At 38.8% G+C, this 17,034-nt stretch overlaps 1 protein-coding gene across 1 annotated transcript in view; it reads right to left on the bottom strand.

Annotated features, from left to right (window-relative positions):
• The window catches only part of LOC137258992 (tyrosine aminotransferase-like), a 37,987-nt gene that overhangs the window by 17,428 nt on the left and 3,525 nt on the right, over positions 1-17,034 (bottom strand). The window contains exon 2 of the mRNA XM_067796694.1: positions 2,817-2,982. Within this exon, the coding sequence (XP_067652795.1) occupies positions 2,817-2,964 (148 nt within the window). The 5' untranslated portion in view covers positions 2,965-2,982. The remainder of the gene's footprint in view (positions 1-2,816; positions 2,983-17,034) is intronic.

Here is a 17,034-nt window from a genome sequence, read left to right as displayed (position 1 = left end):
TTTCAGACATCATAAGGCATGTGATAGACATATGATGGACCAATTTGCTTTCTTTACATTGCCATTATGGACCTATACAACAAGACAATGTGAGGCAAACAGAACTTTACATTCTCTTTCCCTTGAAAATCAGACTACACTGTATCAGAGAAGCTGAAGTCAAGCCTAGATAATAACAGCAACCCACTGACTATAATAAAGGCACTAAACACCTAATTTTTATATCAGTAACAGGTGAGCTTCTGTACCTCTGCTTTTGTTGAATGTTTCGCCCTGCCAAGTAAGATGAACAACTATTGACTACAACAGCCATGTCCATGCTGAAGGCAGAATCTCCACCCACACAGCCTGTTTCGTGATAATCTGTTTTGCGGCTATACCACAAGCCAGTGCCAATACATATGACAAAAGTAACACATATCCATTCAGAGGAAACATTTCCAAAAGAATGGAATAAATTGTCATATTTTCCCTTAAGGAATCATCATCTGATTTCTCCTTGGCTTTATCATTTGCATTTCATATGAACCCAGTTTTCCCTACTTTTTTATGGTATATAAGCCAAATGTGGCAGGGGTGAAACATGATATTGTCTGCCAACCTGCTGCTTGTCTATTCAGTTTATTTAGTAGGCCATGTCAGTCGGCCTTTATCTAGGAATCCATAACACTCTGTTCATGTGTGTCATACTATCCCTGTACTAGACTTGCACAAGTCTAGAAGCTAAAAATTCAAGGTTTAAATGATAATTTCTCATGATCAATAAGGCAAGATCAATTTTATTTCTTGCTTTAATGATTCTTGTCCTCAAAACCTAAATGAAGGAGGTGATTTTTCTTTAAATCACCAGTCAAACAAATTGTCCTTTTAAATACAAAAAGTATTTTACTTATGGCAGGTATGAAGTGTACTGGTATATGGGAACTAAAGACAATGCAAAATATCTTTTTGATAAGTTTACATTTTTGGCCAAATTAAAACATGAGGATTTTATTTTTTAAGGGAAACTTAATTACGCTCTTTTTTTCATATTCTTGAAAAAAACACCACCAGCGGGATCTGTAAAACAAGAAACAAAATTGGTTTGCCCTAAACAAAAGTCTGGGGTCCTAGTATGTACTGTCACCTGTCCAGACTAGCCTCTTTCTGGAACAGAATTACGATACATCCACCGGTTCAGCATTCAGTACAGTCTTGGAGCAAGACTAACTCTGCACCAACTTCAACCCTGTTCTACATTGTTAAGCTTTACTAGTATTCTAAATTATCATGGTCTGTTAATTGTCATCCTTTACAGATTTTCAAATATCTTAAAGAGAAATTAAATAGAGCAGGGTAATTTCAAAACAAAAAATCTTGAGATACATCATTTAAATACGAGATATCAAGAATGGCACATGTTAAGAAACATGATAGGACTCAATTTCAAGCTTCATTCAAAATGTTATAATAGAGTTGGTTTGAGAGGAAAAAAAGAACTTTGTTGGTAATCTTTATAATATCTAGCCATTTGTGTCAAGATCGTTTAGTTGAGGGTCAAAATCAGCTTTCAATCGACTTGTAGAAATAACAATAAAGAACTGGTAGGCGTCATGAGTGGTGATCAATTGGCCAATCACCCTTGACTATGTTTCAGTTGAAGTTCTAACTGATTGCATGCGATGGTAGCATAGCGAACGGCAAAGCAGGCAGGTGGGGTACACCAAAGCGTGCAGCCTTGTCCAGATCAACTGTATTGTGAGGCATTTCAAGACCGGGGGGTCATCTCAAAATTTTTATATTTATTTTAAAAAAATCCTTAATTCTTGCAATGACACGAGGGCCTGGGCTGCTGACTGTAAAAATATATGTAGCTGTCTCCGAAGTGATGGATTGGATCACTGAAACAGTTTGAGCAGATTGGAAGTTTTGTGATGCTTATGTCGATGACAGCCAACATGTTTATGTACATTATCTCAAGTTTCATTATTGATATTCAATGTGGTTATGAACCTAGCAACTCACATTTCCTTTATGCAGTGACACGGTGTCCGTACAATCACACGGATTATGATTCTCATGTTATGTGTCAATTTACTACAGTTATTTCAAAACGTTGAATGATATGAAAAAGTTTGTATTTGTTGCAATTAGCAAGCACATCAGGGCAGATGATAAAAATAGGAGACACTAGGATCACTTTCATGAAAGTGAATTTTTAATGGAAATGCTTATCATGCTATATAAGTGACCTTAATTCCAAATACGTACCTGTTGTCCTACAAATGGCAGTTTATTTTCTAGCACTCTATGTATGTGTTAAGAACAATTATAGACACAAAGCTATTTAAAAAAAGTGGGCACAGTTGATAACAACATCTGTTAGTAATCATTGGGATACCACTACAACTTGTGTCCACTTTTCTACACTCCTACCTATTGACAAACTCGTGAAGATTCGGGTTAGAATATTGACCCATGCTTGTCGTAAGAGGCAACTAATGGGATCGGGTGGTCAGACTCGCTGACTTGGTTGGCACATGTCATCGGTTCCCAATTGTGCAGATCGATGATCACTTAGCTGTCCAGTCCAGACTCAATTATTTACGGACTGCCGCCATACAGGTGGAATATTGCTGAGTGCAGCATAATACTAAACTCACTCACTCAATAAATGAATTCAAAAACAAATGGTATTTAAACATTCCACAATTCATGCTACTGTAAATCCAGTACTACAGATTTGTGGAGTACTCCTGTGTAAGTCAGCAAGTCCACTCATCTATCATTTGTCTACAACTGCCAACAAATATATAAATTACCATTCACTCACTCACCTATGGACAGTGCTATCATCTCCTTCTCTGGGTTGGGTGTCAGCTTCATGCTGTCCACGATGTTTCTGATGGGGTTGAAGGTTTTCTCTGCAATTGTGGAGGCGGGGATGTTCCAACATGTCTTTGCCTTCTTTGTTTTGGAGTCCATTCTTCAGAGGATATTAAACTGCAATAAAATACTCATGAACTAAGTTGAATGGAAAACCATGGTAAAGAAGGGTTACATATCAAATCTTGGACAATAAAAAGTGAGCTGGAAAAGGAGTTTAGAAGGGGAAAACTGAAGATAAGAAAGATTTCACATAGCAATCTTGAAATGGACAACTTAAATTGAGAAGGGTTTCACTAAGTGGTGTAGAAGGGGAAAATTGAACTGGAGAAGGGGTTCACACAGCAATCTATAAGGGGAAACTGGAACTGGAGAAGGGTTTCACACAGCTATCTATCTTTAAGGGGAAAATGGAACTGGAGAAGGGTTATCACACAGTAATCTATAAGGGGAAAATGGAACAGAAGGAGGGTTGTCACACAGTAATCTATAAGGGGAAAATGGAACTGGAGAAAGGTTATCACACAGCAATCTATAAGGGGAAAATGGAACTGGAGAAGGGTTTCCCAAGTGGTCTAGAAGGAGAAAAAACAGAAACAGAAGGGCATACTACCACTTGATTTAAATTTTAATATAGACAGGAAGTGTGGTTTTGGCCACAAACTCAACTCAGGTTCTTGTAGTCTCATGTCAAAGTTCTAAATGCCCCGGTGCTTGTTATGATGCAAAAAAAACCAGTTACTTATTATGAGAAAGAACTAGGTACATGTTATGACAAAAACCCAGGTACTTACAACAAAAATGCAAACTGATGTGATAGGTTATTTACAGTGTCACACTTGTTGTACAGTCAGGCCCACAAAATATGCACACACGACATTGCTGACAGACAGATAAACAGTGGTGGAAAAATATTTATGAGTTTGTTTCAGGAGAGTTTGAGGACCTTTGTCTGACACACCAGTTGGCTTCTTTGAACAGCATTTTAGAAGTTGTATAGGTGAAAGAAAACCAAGTTCTATGGATAGTAAACTTCTTTATTGTAATGAGTGTGATGTTTCCGTGTAGGTGAGTGAGTGAGTTTAGCTTTACGCTGCACTCAGAAATATTCCAGCTATATGGCGGAGGTCTGTAAATATTCGAGTCTGGACCAGACAATCCAGTGATCAACAACATGAGCATCGATCGGCGCAATTGGGAACCAATGACGTGTCAACCAAGTCAGTGAGTCTGACCACCCGATCCCGTTAGTCGCCTCTTACGACAAGCATAGTCACCTTTTATGGCAAGCATGGGTTGCTGAAGGCCTATTCTACCCCAGGACCATCACGGGTCGGGTCTTCAGTATGAAAAAACGACTTTAAGCTTAACTACTAGGCTAACCCCATCCCACCCCACTCCACCCCTCAACAATGAAACCACTGTATTAAATACCTCAACAATTATCACCAACACACTCAAAGTGAGTGAGTCTGCCTGTGAATGAGTGAAACTTTAAGCAGTTTGTCTGCCATATTCTGACATTAAGAGGTTTAACAATTATAGCAAAGGAGCTGGTGATGTGAGTGAGTTGGGTTTTATAGCAATGTTCCAGCAATATCATGGACGTGGATACCAGAAATGGGCATTTCACATTGTCCTCTTGTGGAGAATTGAACCCAGGCCTATGGTGTGACAGGCAAATGCTTTAACCATTTGGCTATCCCACCATATCTCTATCAGGAAGGACTTCTATCTAACAATGGCAGTGCACTGAAGAGTTAAGAAAGACAGTACTCACAGTTATAACATCTAAAACATTGTACATATATAATAAACAGCATGTTTTCCATTATTTGCCTGTCATATTATTAATACTTACGTTGGAAGTGAAAAGAGGAGAACATTTTATACCACCTAGCTAACGTTTAGTTACCTGATGATGGTTACAAATTACCTGATCCTGCTCAACTGGTTCTTGGAGCCAAGTCCTATACTCTCTAAGGACTATGTATCTGTTTATAACATACAATGAGTAAAGAAACGCTCTCCACTGAAGTCAGCGAAATTCCAGCTATGTCATGGCAACCTTTAGATAATAAGTTCAAGGCCACTCATACAGGTTGTTGACATCAGAAATTTAATTTACGATTATACACAACGTCATATTCTGTCACTACATTCACAGGTGTGCTAAACTAGCTGATAACATTTGAATATCTGCTTTAAGTTAAAAAATGAAATAGATACAATTCCCAAAAGATTAAGTAAGGTCAAATAAATAAAATGTAGTTCTCTTATACCTCATTAAAATTCTGGGTAGGGAGGTAGGCTGTTATTTTTTTACTTTTCTTTCAGAAATAAAGCACAATCAAATAACACATTTATCAGCGTGTAATTGTTTATTCAGTCAAGCCAGAAACCATCATTTGATCTTTCTTTCTCAGAATGTGCGATGTAACCATCAGTAGGGGAACAATCTTAAAGCTTATTTTCTTCATACCACTTTAAAAATTGGGTTGGCACCAAAATTCAAGGGTCAGTCAGGTAATTAGAGCCACATTTTTTTTAAAGGCCTAATGCTGCTGCTCAGTGAACGTCACTTTCACCAACTATGTGACACTGGAAAACTGATTACAGTCCAACAGAATTTGGTTTGATTTATTTATTGTAGAAAGTGTTGAATAAAATGAGCCAAAACTGGAAATGAAAAAAGCTATCATAATTTAAACTTTATTTATTCATTTGATATGTACATATATATTTGACATGTTTGAAGAAGAATCAATTTGCCTAAACATACTGTTTAATACTTAAATTCCTTCCATCTTACCAAGTAAAACATATATACATATAATCATGTATACAAGATATATCTTGTATACAAACATAACAGTCAACAAACTGCCTCATTAAAATCTGGGTTTTTCATTTTTGTAATTTATCTGAAAAAAGCTTATAATAATTAAGTGTCATGGTAAATTATACATTTGTTGGGCAGTTGTAAATAGAATCTGTTGACTTACACATGTGTACTCCATAAAGCTGTAACTTTGGCATTACTGAAAGTAACCACAGTCACATATATTTGAAAATATTAATTAATTCTAGTTTTTAATTCATTTTGATATCTGAGACATCAAACCATTGTCCACCTACGCAGGTGAAGGCCACTCCATGAAACAGGCCATCAACTGTATGTTGAAAGAGTTGATTTATTGTTTGCAAACAACAAGTCCATATACCATCTATTGCACAAGAAGTAAATTACACAGATAAGCCATATTTTGAGGACAAAAAAAGAAAGAGCTCAGTTTATCTACAGGTTACATTTTCTTCAAACATTTTTTCTGATGGTAGGAACACGATTTTGTATCACTTCATGTAAACGATAGGAAAAAATGACTTTGTTGGTAAACATGTCAAATTTGCAATTAAACATCAAGACAAGATTATGTACCTGCTCAGTTTTAATTTGCTTCTGCAGGCACAGTCTTATATGCTGGGATGAAGATTACTGTGTACATTGGGCTCGAACACAGAGTCAGAAATAGCAATCAGCTGTGCACAGGCTTAATAATAATAATGTGGACCTGATGATGTACGCCTGGGCCTGAAGATGTACGCCTGGGCCTGATGATGTATGGTTGGACCTGATGATGCATCCCTGGACCTGATGTTGTATGCCTAGATCTGATGATGTACATCTGGACCTGATGATATACGCCTGGGCCTGATGATGTATGGTTGGACCTGATGATGTACCTCTGGACCTGATGATGTACGGCTGGACCTGATGATGTACCTCTGGACCTGATGATGTACTGCTGGACCTGATGATGTACCTCTGGGCCTTATGATGCATCCCTGGGCCTGATGATGTACGCCTGGGCCTGATGATGCATCCCTGCCCCGGATGATGTACACCTAGGCCTGATGATGCTTCCCTGGGCCTGATGATGTACGTCTGAGCCTGATGATGTATGCCTGGACCTGTTACAGCTGATCCCACGAAGCTGGTTTTTTACAGACAGACAAGGAGCATACCATCTTTTATATCTGCATCTCAGTCACCCTTCCTGCATTAGTGATACCAGCCATACTGGAGATGGGACTTGATGCCTGACGGAAAAGCACAGAACCCAACCAAAAATACTTTGGTCAAACCACCTTAAAACCACACTACTTTAATGTGCACAACTGAGGGGATAGCCTTGAAAATCCTCATGTCAATGGCAAGTCGCTGAACCTACATTGGGACAATGCCATGCCCATGTATGCTAACCTGAGAGGACAAAATCTCCAAGATCAATTCCAACTGATCAAAAATCTCATGCCCACAACTGGTGCCCATCAGGAACCTTTGAAGAAACAGAATGCACTAAGTGGCAGGCGATCCAATACTTCTAATGGACTTTTGTGTCAACCTCTTTATTCTTCCGATCCTGACGGAAACTCTTCCAGCAAAGAGCCAATTGGCCCCTGAAATTTCTGACCCAAAATCATCTCCTTCCTCAATTGCAGATCTTGTTTACATTTTGTTCAGTTCTATTAAGGAAGAAATTTGTGATTTACCTTTCAAGAAACAGAGGCCAAATAAACAACTAAATGTTTCTGTAACCTGGAGACACTATGATTATGACCATGCAAAGCATGAGAAAATTATGTTCTTAGAAGAGCAGTAAGATGACACAAGGTTTGTCACACCCTTTAAAGATTTCATCTGGAAGATCAATTAAATCGCCTCTCTTGGAAAGAAGTATTGTGCAACCTTTGCAAAACCATGGAGGAGTATCACCTGTGTCCATGAGAGACATGAAACAGTGAAGTAATGGTGTTTGGACACAGGGGAAGAGTTTCCAGTAGCGGATTCGAATTCCATAAGACCTAGAGCTATTAGATGTGGACTTTTTGATAACATTTTTCAGGATGAGATGTAACAAAACGATGTATTTATTCATTGAGGGCAGAAGGAAGCAAGGAATGGATGTTGGGGGTGCAAGAATCAACTTCTTGTACAAAAAATTTATTTCAGAAGAGGCTAAAATGTTATCACCACATCCTCTTCATGTCCTGGACGGACTCAAAACAAACATACAGCTCTGTCAATCGTGAATAGATTCTTTAGTCTCTTCAGTGTACTGACCTCCCTGAGCGACTACTTGATTTAATCAAGTCATAATGAACTGCTGGTCAACTCGACCAGACATGTAAATGCAAGAGCAGGTGCAGACTTCGGAATCTAATCCAGTCAGGTGGGGAATATTCCAGGGGTACTCTTTCAGTCCTCCGCTTTTTTGCTTGTCTTTCAATCCTTTGAGCTTTCTGGTCAATAATGAGGAGAGTTACGATCCCTGACCTTTTCAGCACAGATCAATAACACCTTTGACTGGATTCTCCTTTAAATGGATGACATCTAGGTCCTTGCTAAAGGAGATACCAGTTTGAAAGAACAATCTCTCCTTGTCAAGTCCTTTTCTAATGATTGTGGCATGACATTGGACTCGACAAATGTAATACACTTCATTTGAAACATGGCAAGGTCAAGTTAGAAGGGGGAGGGGTTATTGAGCATGTTGTGGAAGATCAAGCCTAAACCTATCTTGGCTTGGAAGTTCGAGACAAGCTCTAGAAATGCCAAATTCAAGAAAAACTTCAGGCTGAGTATAAGTTTCGCTTAAAGAAAATCTGAATCTCAGATCTAAATGCTCATAACAAGTTCAAAGCCACCAATACGTTTGCAGTGATAGTCCTCTCCTATTCCTTTTGAGTTGATGATTGCACAAAACAAGACATCCAAAGTCTAGACCGACTAACCAGAAGGATCATGTCTGATAACAGTGCCCACCACCTTCTTTCATCGCTTAATCGGTTCTATATGCCAATCCATTCTGGAGGCTGGGGTTAATTAATGTGCAGGCTCTTCATGACAAAATTTTATTGTCTACTTTGGCACATATTTATTTATTGGATGATCCTCTGGTGATGAATGTCAAGAGTCACGATGAAAGCACCTAGAATTCCACAGCTATCTTAAGTGAGCCAAGGTTGTTGGACACAATCTGAAATTTGAGGTTGATTTTGTTGACGGTGATGTACTGTTGGATGGTACAGCAATGGGAGTAATTCACCAAGTCTGCCCAGAGTTGGTCCATTGTGGAGAAGCTCTTGAGAAAAAATTGCATCATGTGTACATGCAGTGTGTGGGACAGAACAGAAATCCAACTGACTCCTTCGCCTGGATGAAGTCGGATGGTCTCAAATATGAAACAGAGGGCTTAGTTTTTGCTACTTTGGACCAGTCACTTCCCACCGCAATTGCCTTAATGTGATTCTAAAAGAGAGTCTGTGTGAAATGTTGATAATGCACTGAATTTACAGAGACTGTCCAACACTAGGTCAGTGGAAGACCTTCCAAACAGCATATGTTTAATGACATGATGGCATGGCTTATAGCTTCGACTATCATCTAACCATGACTCTGAGGTCCATCAATGGTATGACCCTGAACATGTCCAGGGCATGCCCCAGAGTACAGGGAACACAAACCCTCCTGTCATGGTGGGCAATGCAGAAGGCTGCAGTGCTGGGGAGACTGCATATTCTCCAGAAAGTTCTTGGTGGGTTTGACTAGGCAGCGTTTCCTGTGAGAAGTTCCATCCACTGTCTGGGCTGCATGTAGAGAATGCGACAGCCCTGAGCTGATGATGAGAATTACCGGCCTGACTGTGCCTGGATCATCTGAACCCTATCTGCTGCTTGTTTATCCTATGCTGTAAAACATAACAATAAGTGCATTTCTTGTGAACTAATTTCCAACCTTTAGAGTTGATCAAAGCATTGGTCTTGAAATCACATTCTGATTGTTAATGTTATTACCCTAGATATTACCCATGGTGCCTGTGAGGTGCTAAAAGGTTAACAGTTCCATCCCACCAGGCACCCATTTTCTGCTGGGTAAACAGAAACAATATTGAACAAAACTCACCCCTTGCCTAAGGTGAGACCACAAGTATCATGTGTGCTTCATTATGAGGCAGGACTGAAGTCCAAAAGCTCTCAGGAGTGAAGCAGCCAAACACCCATCCAAGGACTCGCCACGCTCAATATTGTTTCACTTCAACTAAATTGTGAGTGAGTGAGTGAGTGAGTGAGTGAGTGAGTGAGTGAGTGAGTGAGTGAGTGAGTTTACCTTTACGCTGCACTCAGCAATATTCCAGCTATATGGCGGAGGTCTGTAAATATACACCTTTTATCATCATAAACACATCATGCTCTATACTCAAACACATCATTTCAATCTTCATATAAGTTTAAATTCATAGTAAAGTTTCATGCAAAAATGTTTTGTCAGTGCTTGACAGGTGTTTCATCACATTGACACTTTTATTGAAAAGAAGAAAACATCGCACTGTTTATTCAAAACAATCTCTTTTCACATCTGTTGGAAATCAGGTGTTACCATGATTCAAGATAAGCAACCAGAAATAGAACTACTGTCACAGAGATATGTCGAAACTGATGATTCACAATTTTATGCTAATAAACACAAAGATTGTGTCTCCGATATGAACTTAAACATGATAAAGTGCAAAAATGATGGTTGGTTCACAATGGTGTTTAGTGCCACACTCAACAACATTCTAGTTGTATGGTGGAGGTCTGCAAATAATTGAGTCTTGACTGGACAATCCAGTGATCAGTAATCTTTTTGAACTTCTCATTTCAGTGGTGTTGTCTAACTACAGTCTGTGTGCAGTTAAAGTTGTATTGATGAATTTCTCTTTAAACAAAAAGGTAAATCAAACAAAATGTCTTCAAATTAAGATTGAGAATCCTCAATATTTTACCTTGCCAACTGCACATTTAAATCTCAATTTTTTTCAACTTAGGATAAATGTTGTTTAACAAATATTGTCATTGTTTCAAATCACAATTAGTGGTTTATATTACAAGGAGGTACGCACATTAAATAAAACACCAAGAAGGGCTGGTCTAAGTTAATGCTGATCACATACCGCACATGCATTAGTTTCACTGTTCCAGCTACTGTTTAAGCGATTTGAAACTATAATCATTTGTTAAACGTGTTTATCCCATGTTGAACAAAATTCGAAGATTTAAATGTGCAATTGGCAAGGTAAAATTATGAGGATTCGCAATCTTAATTTCACTTTAATTGATGTACTTTTTTGTATAAAGTGAAATTCAGTGGCGCGTTTTCACGGCACGTTTTCATTGTTAAGAGTTAACTGTGGCCCACCATATGGAACCAATGATAATGTGAGATAGGATTAGATGAAACATTTGAAACTTGGAACTCTAAATAAATTGTACATTTACACTTCCTTTCCCATCTTGTTCCACAATGGATTCCTTGTCATATTCTGCATGAGCTTCCAGAGATGTCCTCAGTATCACTACCTTGAACAGACTGGTGCATTCGGGGAAGTTGTTTCAGGAGAGGTTAAAAACACTGTTCCAAGTTGTTTTCACTCTAACACCAAAAAGCTGTGCTTGCAAATTTCAATAACCGTGCAGTAACACATGTCTTTCCGTTATTGATATTGTTCCCTCAATCAGTGGATGAGAGTGACCCCATTTTCCATTCTCAGCTACCTGGAGCGTACACATACTTTCAAGTACAAATTCCAATCACAATTTCAAATTAACACTGACATTGCGTCATGTACCTGACTAATTGAGGTTTATGAGGTTCTGGATCAACTATACTGAACCACTGCAGATGGTGATGGATAGTGAATGAGTTGTACAATGTAGTATGGATATTGATCAAACCATAATTGTGAGTCTGGAGTGGTGAAAGTCATTTCATGCATCCTGTTTCACTGAATTGGTTTGTTGAGTCTGCATGTCAACCAAATCAGTGAGCCTGACCACACACTGCTGTTCATCACTTCCTAAGACAAGCAAGGGATACTGAAGGCCAGTTCTAATCTCGATCTTCACAGGTTGTTTGTTGTGTGAAAACCAAGCTAACTTTTCAGGCTTTTGGAACTGTACTGATGTAACAGCTATGTCAGTTACATCCCTGTACACTGCAATATACAAATAGCTTACTGAAGCTATGAGAATGTTCTAGCCATCATTGTTACAGCTTATGACAAATAACAAGCTTGGGTGTTCTGGTTCAATTACTAAATGGTTGACTCATGTCACTGTACCCCATCTGCATATACTGATGAACATGATGTTGACCACAGGATTGTCTGGTCCAGACTCAAATATTTACTGCCCCCCATATAGCCTGAATGCTGCTGAGTGTGGCTTTACATAACAAACAAACGATTTTTGAGTATGATGTATCCATATCTATTGCATACAAGCAATATGGTATCCTTATAAAGAAATGTCGTTTTGACTCATAAGCCAGAAGAATATTTCCCGCAGTACTGCATGCATACATCAATTTCAAAAGATAGCAGGTGCAAATCACAACTACCCACTACTAGTCAGGAAATAGCTGATGCTGTTCCACCAGCCATTTGTCATTCCTCGGTTTGAAGAGGGAAAACAGAGCAATGCTGCATGATAGTTTCTTACACAAGTTTTTCTGTGATCAATCATAAAGCATTATATTTCAGATCCTGTTGGGTACAGAGGTTTCAGGACCGTGGGTTTAATGTGCACTTGTCCCTGTTTTGAGTTATTTAATCATTCATCATTCTTATTTGGACCCACACACTGTGGTGGTGAAAACCACACTGGACTCATTTTAACACAGTGGGCTTGGTTCAAACTCATCAACACAACATTAGACTAAAGGTGCAGCCTATAGTGACTAAAACCAGATTTGATTCCCCTTATGGGCGATGTTCATCGCTGCGATATTGCTGGAATATTGCTAAAAGCAGCGTAAAAACACACTCAGTCACTCACTGGATTCCAACTAATGCATGCCAAGATATTGCTAATCTCTGATTAGCTACAGAGGTGATGGTGTAGCCTTGTAGTAAATGAGTTTCTTCCTGGGTTCATTCTTCCAGTCCATTTCTGGCATCCCCTGCCAAAATTTTGCTCGAATATTGAGTAACCCAGCATAAATTCCCTTGCTCTCTCACTCTCACTCTCGCAGACTAGCTAGTAGACTTAATTATGTCTCTGGAAGTGACTGCTGAAAGGAATCTTGTCTAGTGAACAGAGCATCTGTCCAGGGATGGGGTCGTGGTTTGATTCTCTGACTGTATCGCACCAATACACATTAGAATGAGTGAGTGAGCATAGTTTTACACTGTACCCAGCAATATTCCAACTGTATGGTAGCGATCTGTTAATAGATAGAAACTGGACCACACAATGCAGTGATCAAAGTCATGATCATCAATCTACGTAACTGGTACATGATCATATGTGTCAAGAAAGTCAGATATCCTGAACACCTCATCCCGGCAGTCATGTCTTACACCAAGCGTGGGTTACTGAAGACCAACTCCAGCCCGGGTCTTCAAGGGTTGTTGGCAGATATTTGAACGGTGTCTAATCGAAGTTGGGGTAGTATGACATATGACAACCAATTCAGTTAGTAATAGACATTAGAATGTGGTACTTCTAACCCCGTGTGTTGCTCAGATTATAGGGGATAAAACATGAACCTGTCCTCTCTGAAACAGTTTTTCATGTTAAGCTGCAAAATGGTACAAATGGGTTTTACTCCGGATCCACCAAAGAGTGAGTTTAGTTTTACCCCACACTCTGCACTATTCCAGCCTCATGGCAATGATCTGTAACTAATCTGTTGTCTGGACCAGACAATCCAATGATGAACAGTAGGAGCAGCGATCTGCATAATTGGGAACCGATGACACGTATCAACCAAGTCAGCAAGTCTGACCACCTGATACCATTAGTCACATCTTACTCCAAGCATGGGCTACTGAAGATCAATATTCTAACCCGGTTCTTCACAGGTTCTAACAACGACATTTCCTTCATGACACTGCAAGAAAACCACTTTGTAAGTGCAAGAATCATAAATGCCAATTCAACCCAAGTTCATCTGAGCTCGCACAAATTAATATTTGAAAATATCCCAACCTCAATAAATCTCAGACTCTCGGTTTAACCCGTTGATGTGGTACATACACAAACATATACCAGCCGGGCGCCTAACAGGTAGCAGGCACTCTGAGCTCTCATGACAAATTGAAGTTTTCAACTGTTTATGCTATCGCCACGGATCTTAAACCTTGCAAGGAAGTTTGTAAATGTATGAACTTTGTATCTCTGATGAAAAATCTCATCACTTGTGTAAAATGTTGACTCTATTCACGGAAATCTGCTGTATACTTCTCATTTGGAAGTTTACCTGCCATTGCCTTCCAGTCAAGACAAGAGGCTCTCAGTCATGTTTTCCAATCATGTATAACGCAAGCCAGCTGATTGATCTCAACCCTGGGCTTGGCAGGATTGAACCTGGGGTGTTACGTACATTGTGACATCTGGGTATCAGTGTTACTAAACCCACTCACAGGGAACGCAGCGGTGGTCACCGCAAACAAAGACATATCAAAGTACTTATCAGCAATTCACGTAATACAGTTTCCACTGATCTTGGACCTCGCTGTAATCACCAAAATCTGACCACTGCCCACCCCATACACAAAACCTAAGATCTGAGTGTTTCTTTGTGGAACGCACAGTCTTTGAAGAATAAATCTCTTCAAATATTGGACCATGTTCTAGAATCACAATCAGACATTATCTTTATAACTGAAACATGGCTTCTACCAAATGGCGATGAATCTAAATGTAGCGAGATGACACCAAACAGATATAAATTCAGACATGTGCCCCAGGCAGACAGGCGTGGCGGGGGTATAGGGATCATGTACAGAAAGAATATGACTATTTCATTTCCATAACCTCTCAGTAACTTCCTGACTTTTGAAATTATGGCATCTGTCATTACAAATGGAAAGAAAAAGTTGAAAGTGTTCTGCATTTATCACCCGCCTCCCTCCTCCAAATCAAACAAACTTACCCCAGCCCAGTTCATTGAAGAATTAACTAACTTCCTTTCTTCAGTCAACGAGCATGTTGACTCCACTATAATCATTGGTGATTTCAATGCGCACTTCAACATGATTTTGTCAAACATTATTTTGTCAAGGAAATGTTCTCTGCAGCCAACATCACTGATGTTCATGACCTAGTGTGTAAGTTTGACTCCACTCTTGCGTCTATTCTGGACACACAGACACCTTGGAAACTTAAAGGTCACATATACTCTAATAGGGCAAAATCGCAAAATCACTTGCTGTCATCATTATAAATGAAACTCTGTCATTAAAAATGCTCATTTCGATCTTTAATTACCTTAAATCGACCTTTTTGTCAACAGTGCAAAATTCTCAGCCGCAAACGAAATTTCAACCAATCAGAGCGACGCGTCTCCGTAACGTAATAGTGGGTATAGAAATGAGGGTCTGTGCAGTATTCATCTACATTTCAGGTGTTGAACTATTTCGTTTACAGGTTTGTACAAACCTGAAATGGTGAAAGCTGTTGAGAAAAATGAAAGCTATATGTTCTCACAATCTACTTTCATTTAGTTTTGTCTCCTGCTTTGCCTAGTTTTCGAGTTACAGCCCTTGTTTTCATAGACGATTCTGTGAAAATCACTTGGTGTCGCTTGGTTGTAATCCGTGTTAGGTGGTATAAACCTACACGTTATTTGTCATCATTCACTTGATGCTCAGTTAATGAATTTATAACAGGTATAATAAGTGGTAACGCCACTTAGATTACCCGACAAAGGCCCCCATTTGGCATTTCATTTGCCTGGATCGATCAAAGGATTAACCGATAACACGCTGATTGATTAATTAGTTTTATGGGGATTTAAATGGGGGATTTGTCAAAAGGTAGTGTTTGCGTATGTACATTTACTAATCTATACTGAATACACTCTGTCATGTCTATGTCTATGTACAACAACGCCCTTCTTTCAAAGGATTAACCGCCAATACATTGACTGATTGCTCATTATTGGCTAACTAAATAACTTTTTGAAAAGAATGATGCACATTATGCAATTAGTTGCCAGGTGTGCTATCTTGGGTAACCAATGAAACTATACAGCAATGTGAAAAACCTGAAACAATACATCACGTTTTCGTATATCAGACTGTTAAAAGACATATCACTTGGGAAATCTGCAGATGAATTATATATCACTTGTTTTTGTGGATATTGATAGTTACATTCTTCAAAGAAGGTAAGAGCCAGACATTGCTCCTATAAATTTAATATTAATATTTGCATTTTTGTTTTTAATACGTTGTCGTAGCTTTCAACAGAATCATTGTTTTCGTCGTTAAGTGTAATGATGCAGACGACATACACTAGGGCGTGGGTGCAAATTATGATTCATATAGGAAAACTATGAAATGTCGACATATTACATTCCTGTTATACATTCGCAGATCGCTTCTTTTTATTAAGTTTCAAAATACATACAAGTATGATTATAAAGTAATTAGGATTATGAGACCAAGTATAAAGACGTTTATTGACAAGTGTCTACATACTGGTGAGTGAACGTTACAAACCAAGTAAATTTAGCAAGTGAAGAAATTTATCGTGCAGTATTTTCACTTCGACCCCGACCTCGATAAGGTTATGTCACAGGTTGTGTCATGCAGACCCCTTTTGGTAATGATTCAAATACATATTTATGAAGGTTTGATTTTCTAACTTGATGAGAACAAACCATACATAATCTCATTAATTCAAATGGATTTGACTTCACGATTTTCAAAAATGGCAGCGCCTGATCTTGAGATGAATGCTATTTAAGTTTGTTTTCACCGACTTACAAAATCAAAATTACTTTCTACTGATAGTAAAAAATGTATTTTCCTGATGGACATTAGGATTTTACATGACACTGCTTATAACACAACAATTTCACTCTTGGAATCGGTCAATATAAAGGGTCAGAATAATATTACTTACGATAATATTCTCACTTCGACCACAACCTCGTTTCCGAGGAAGAAAGCGTTATATCCACGCAAAATCCTTTTGGTCAGCAATGTGTAGTAAGCAGTCTTGATTTTATAAACTCGATGAAACTTGAACTCCATTTTCTAACCTGGAAGCATGGTAGGGGGCGAACCATCCGATTTAGTATATACCACAGACTTAGTATATACCACCAAAGCTCAC

The sequence above is a fragment of the Haliotis asinina genome, chromosome 12 (genome assembly GCF_037392515.1).
Source record: "Haliotis asinina isolate JCU_RB_2024 chromosome 12, JCU_Hal_asi_v2, whole genome shotgun sequence".
NCBI lineage: Eukaryota > Metazoa > Mollusca > Gastropoda > Lepetellida > Haliotidae > Haliotis > Haliotis asinina.
The sequence above is the reverse complement of the archived record's forward strand: the minus strand, read 5'-3'. Positions and strand labels throughout refer to the sequence as shown.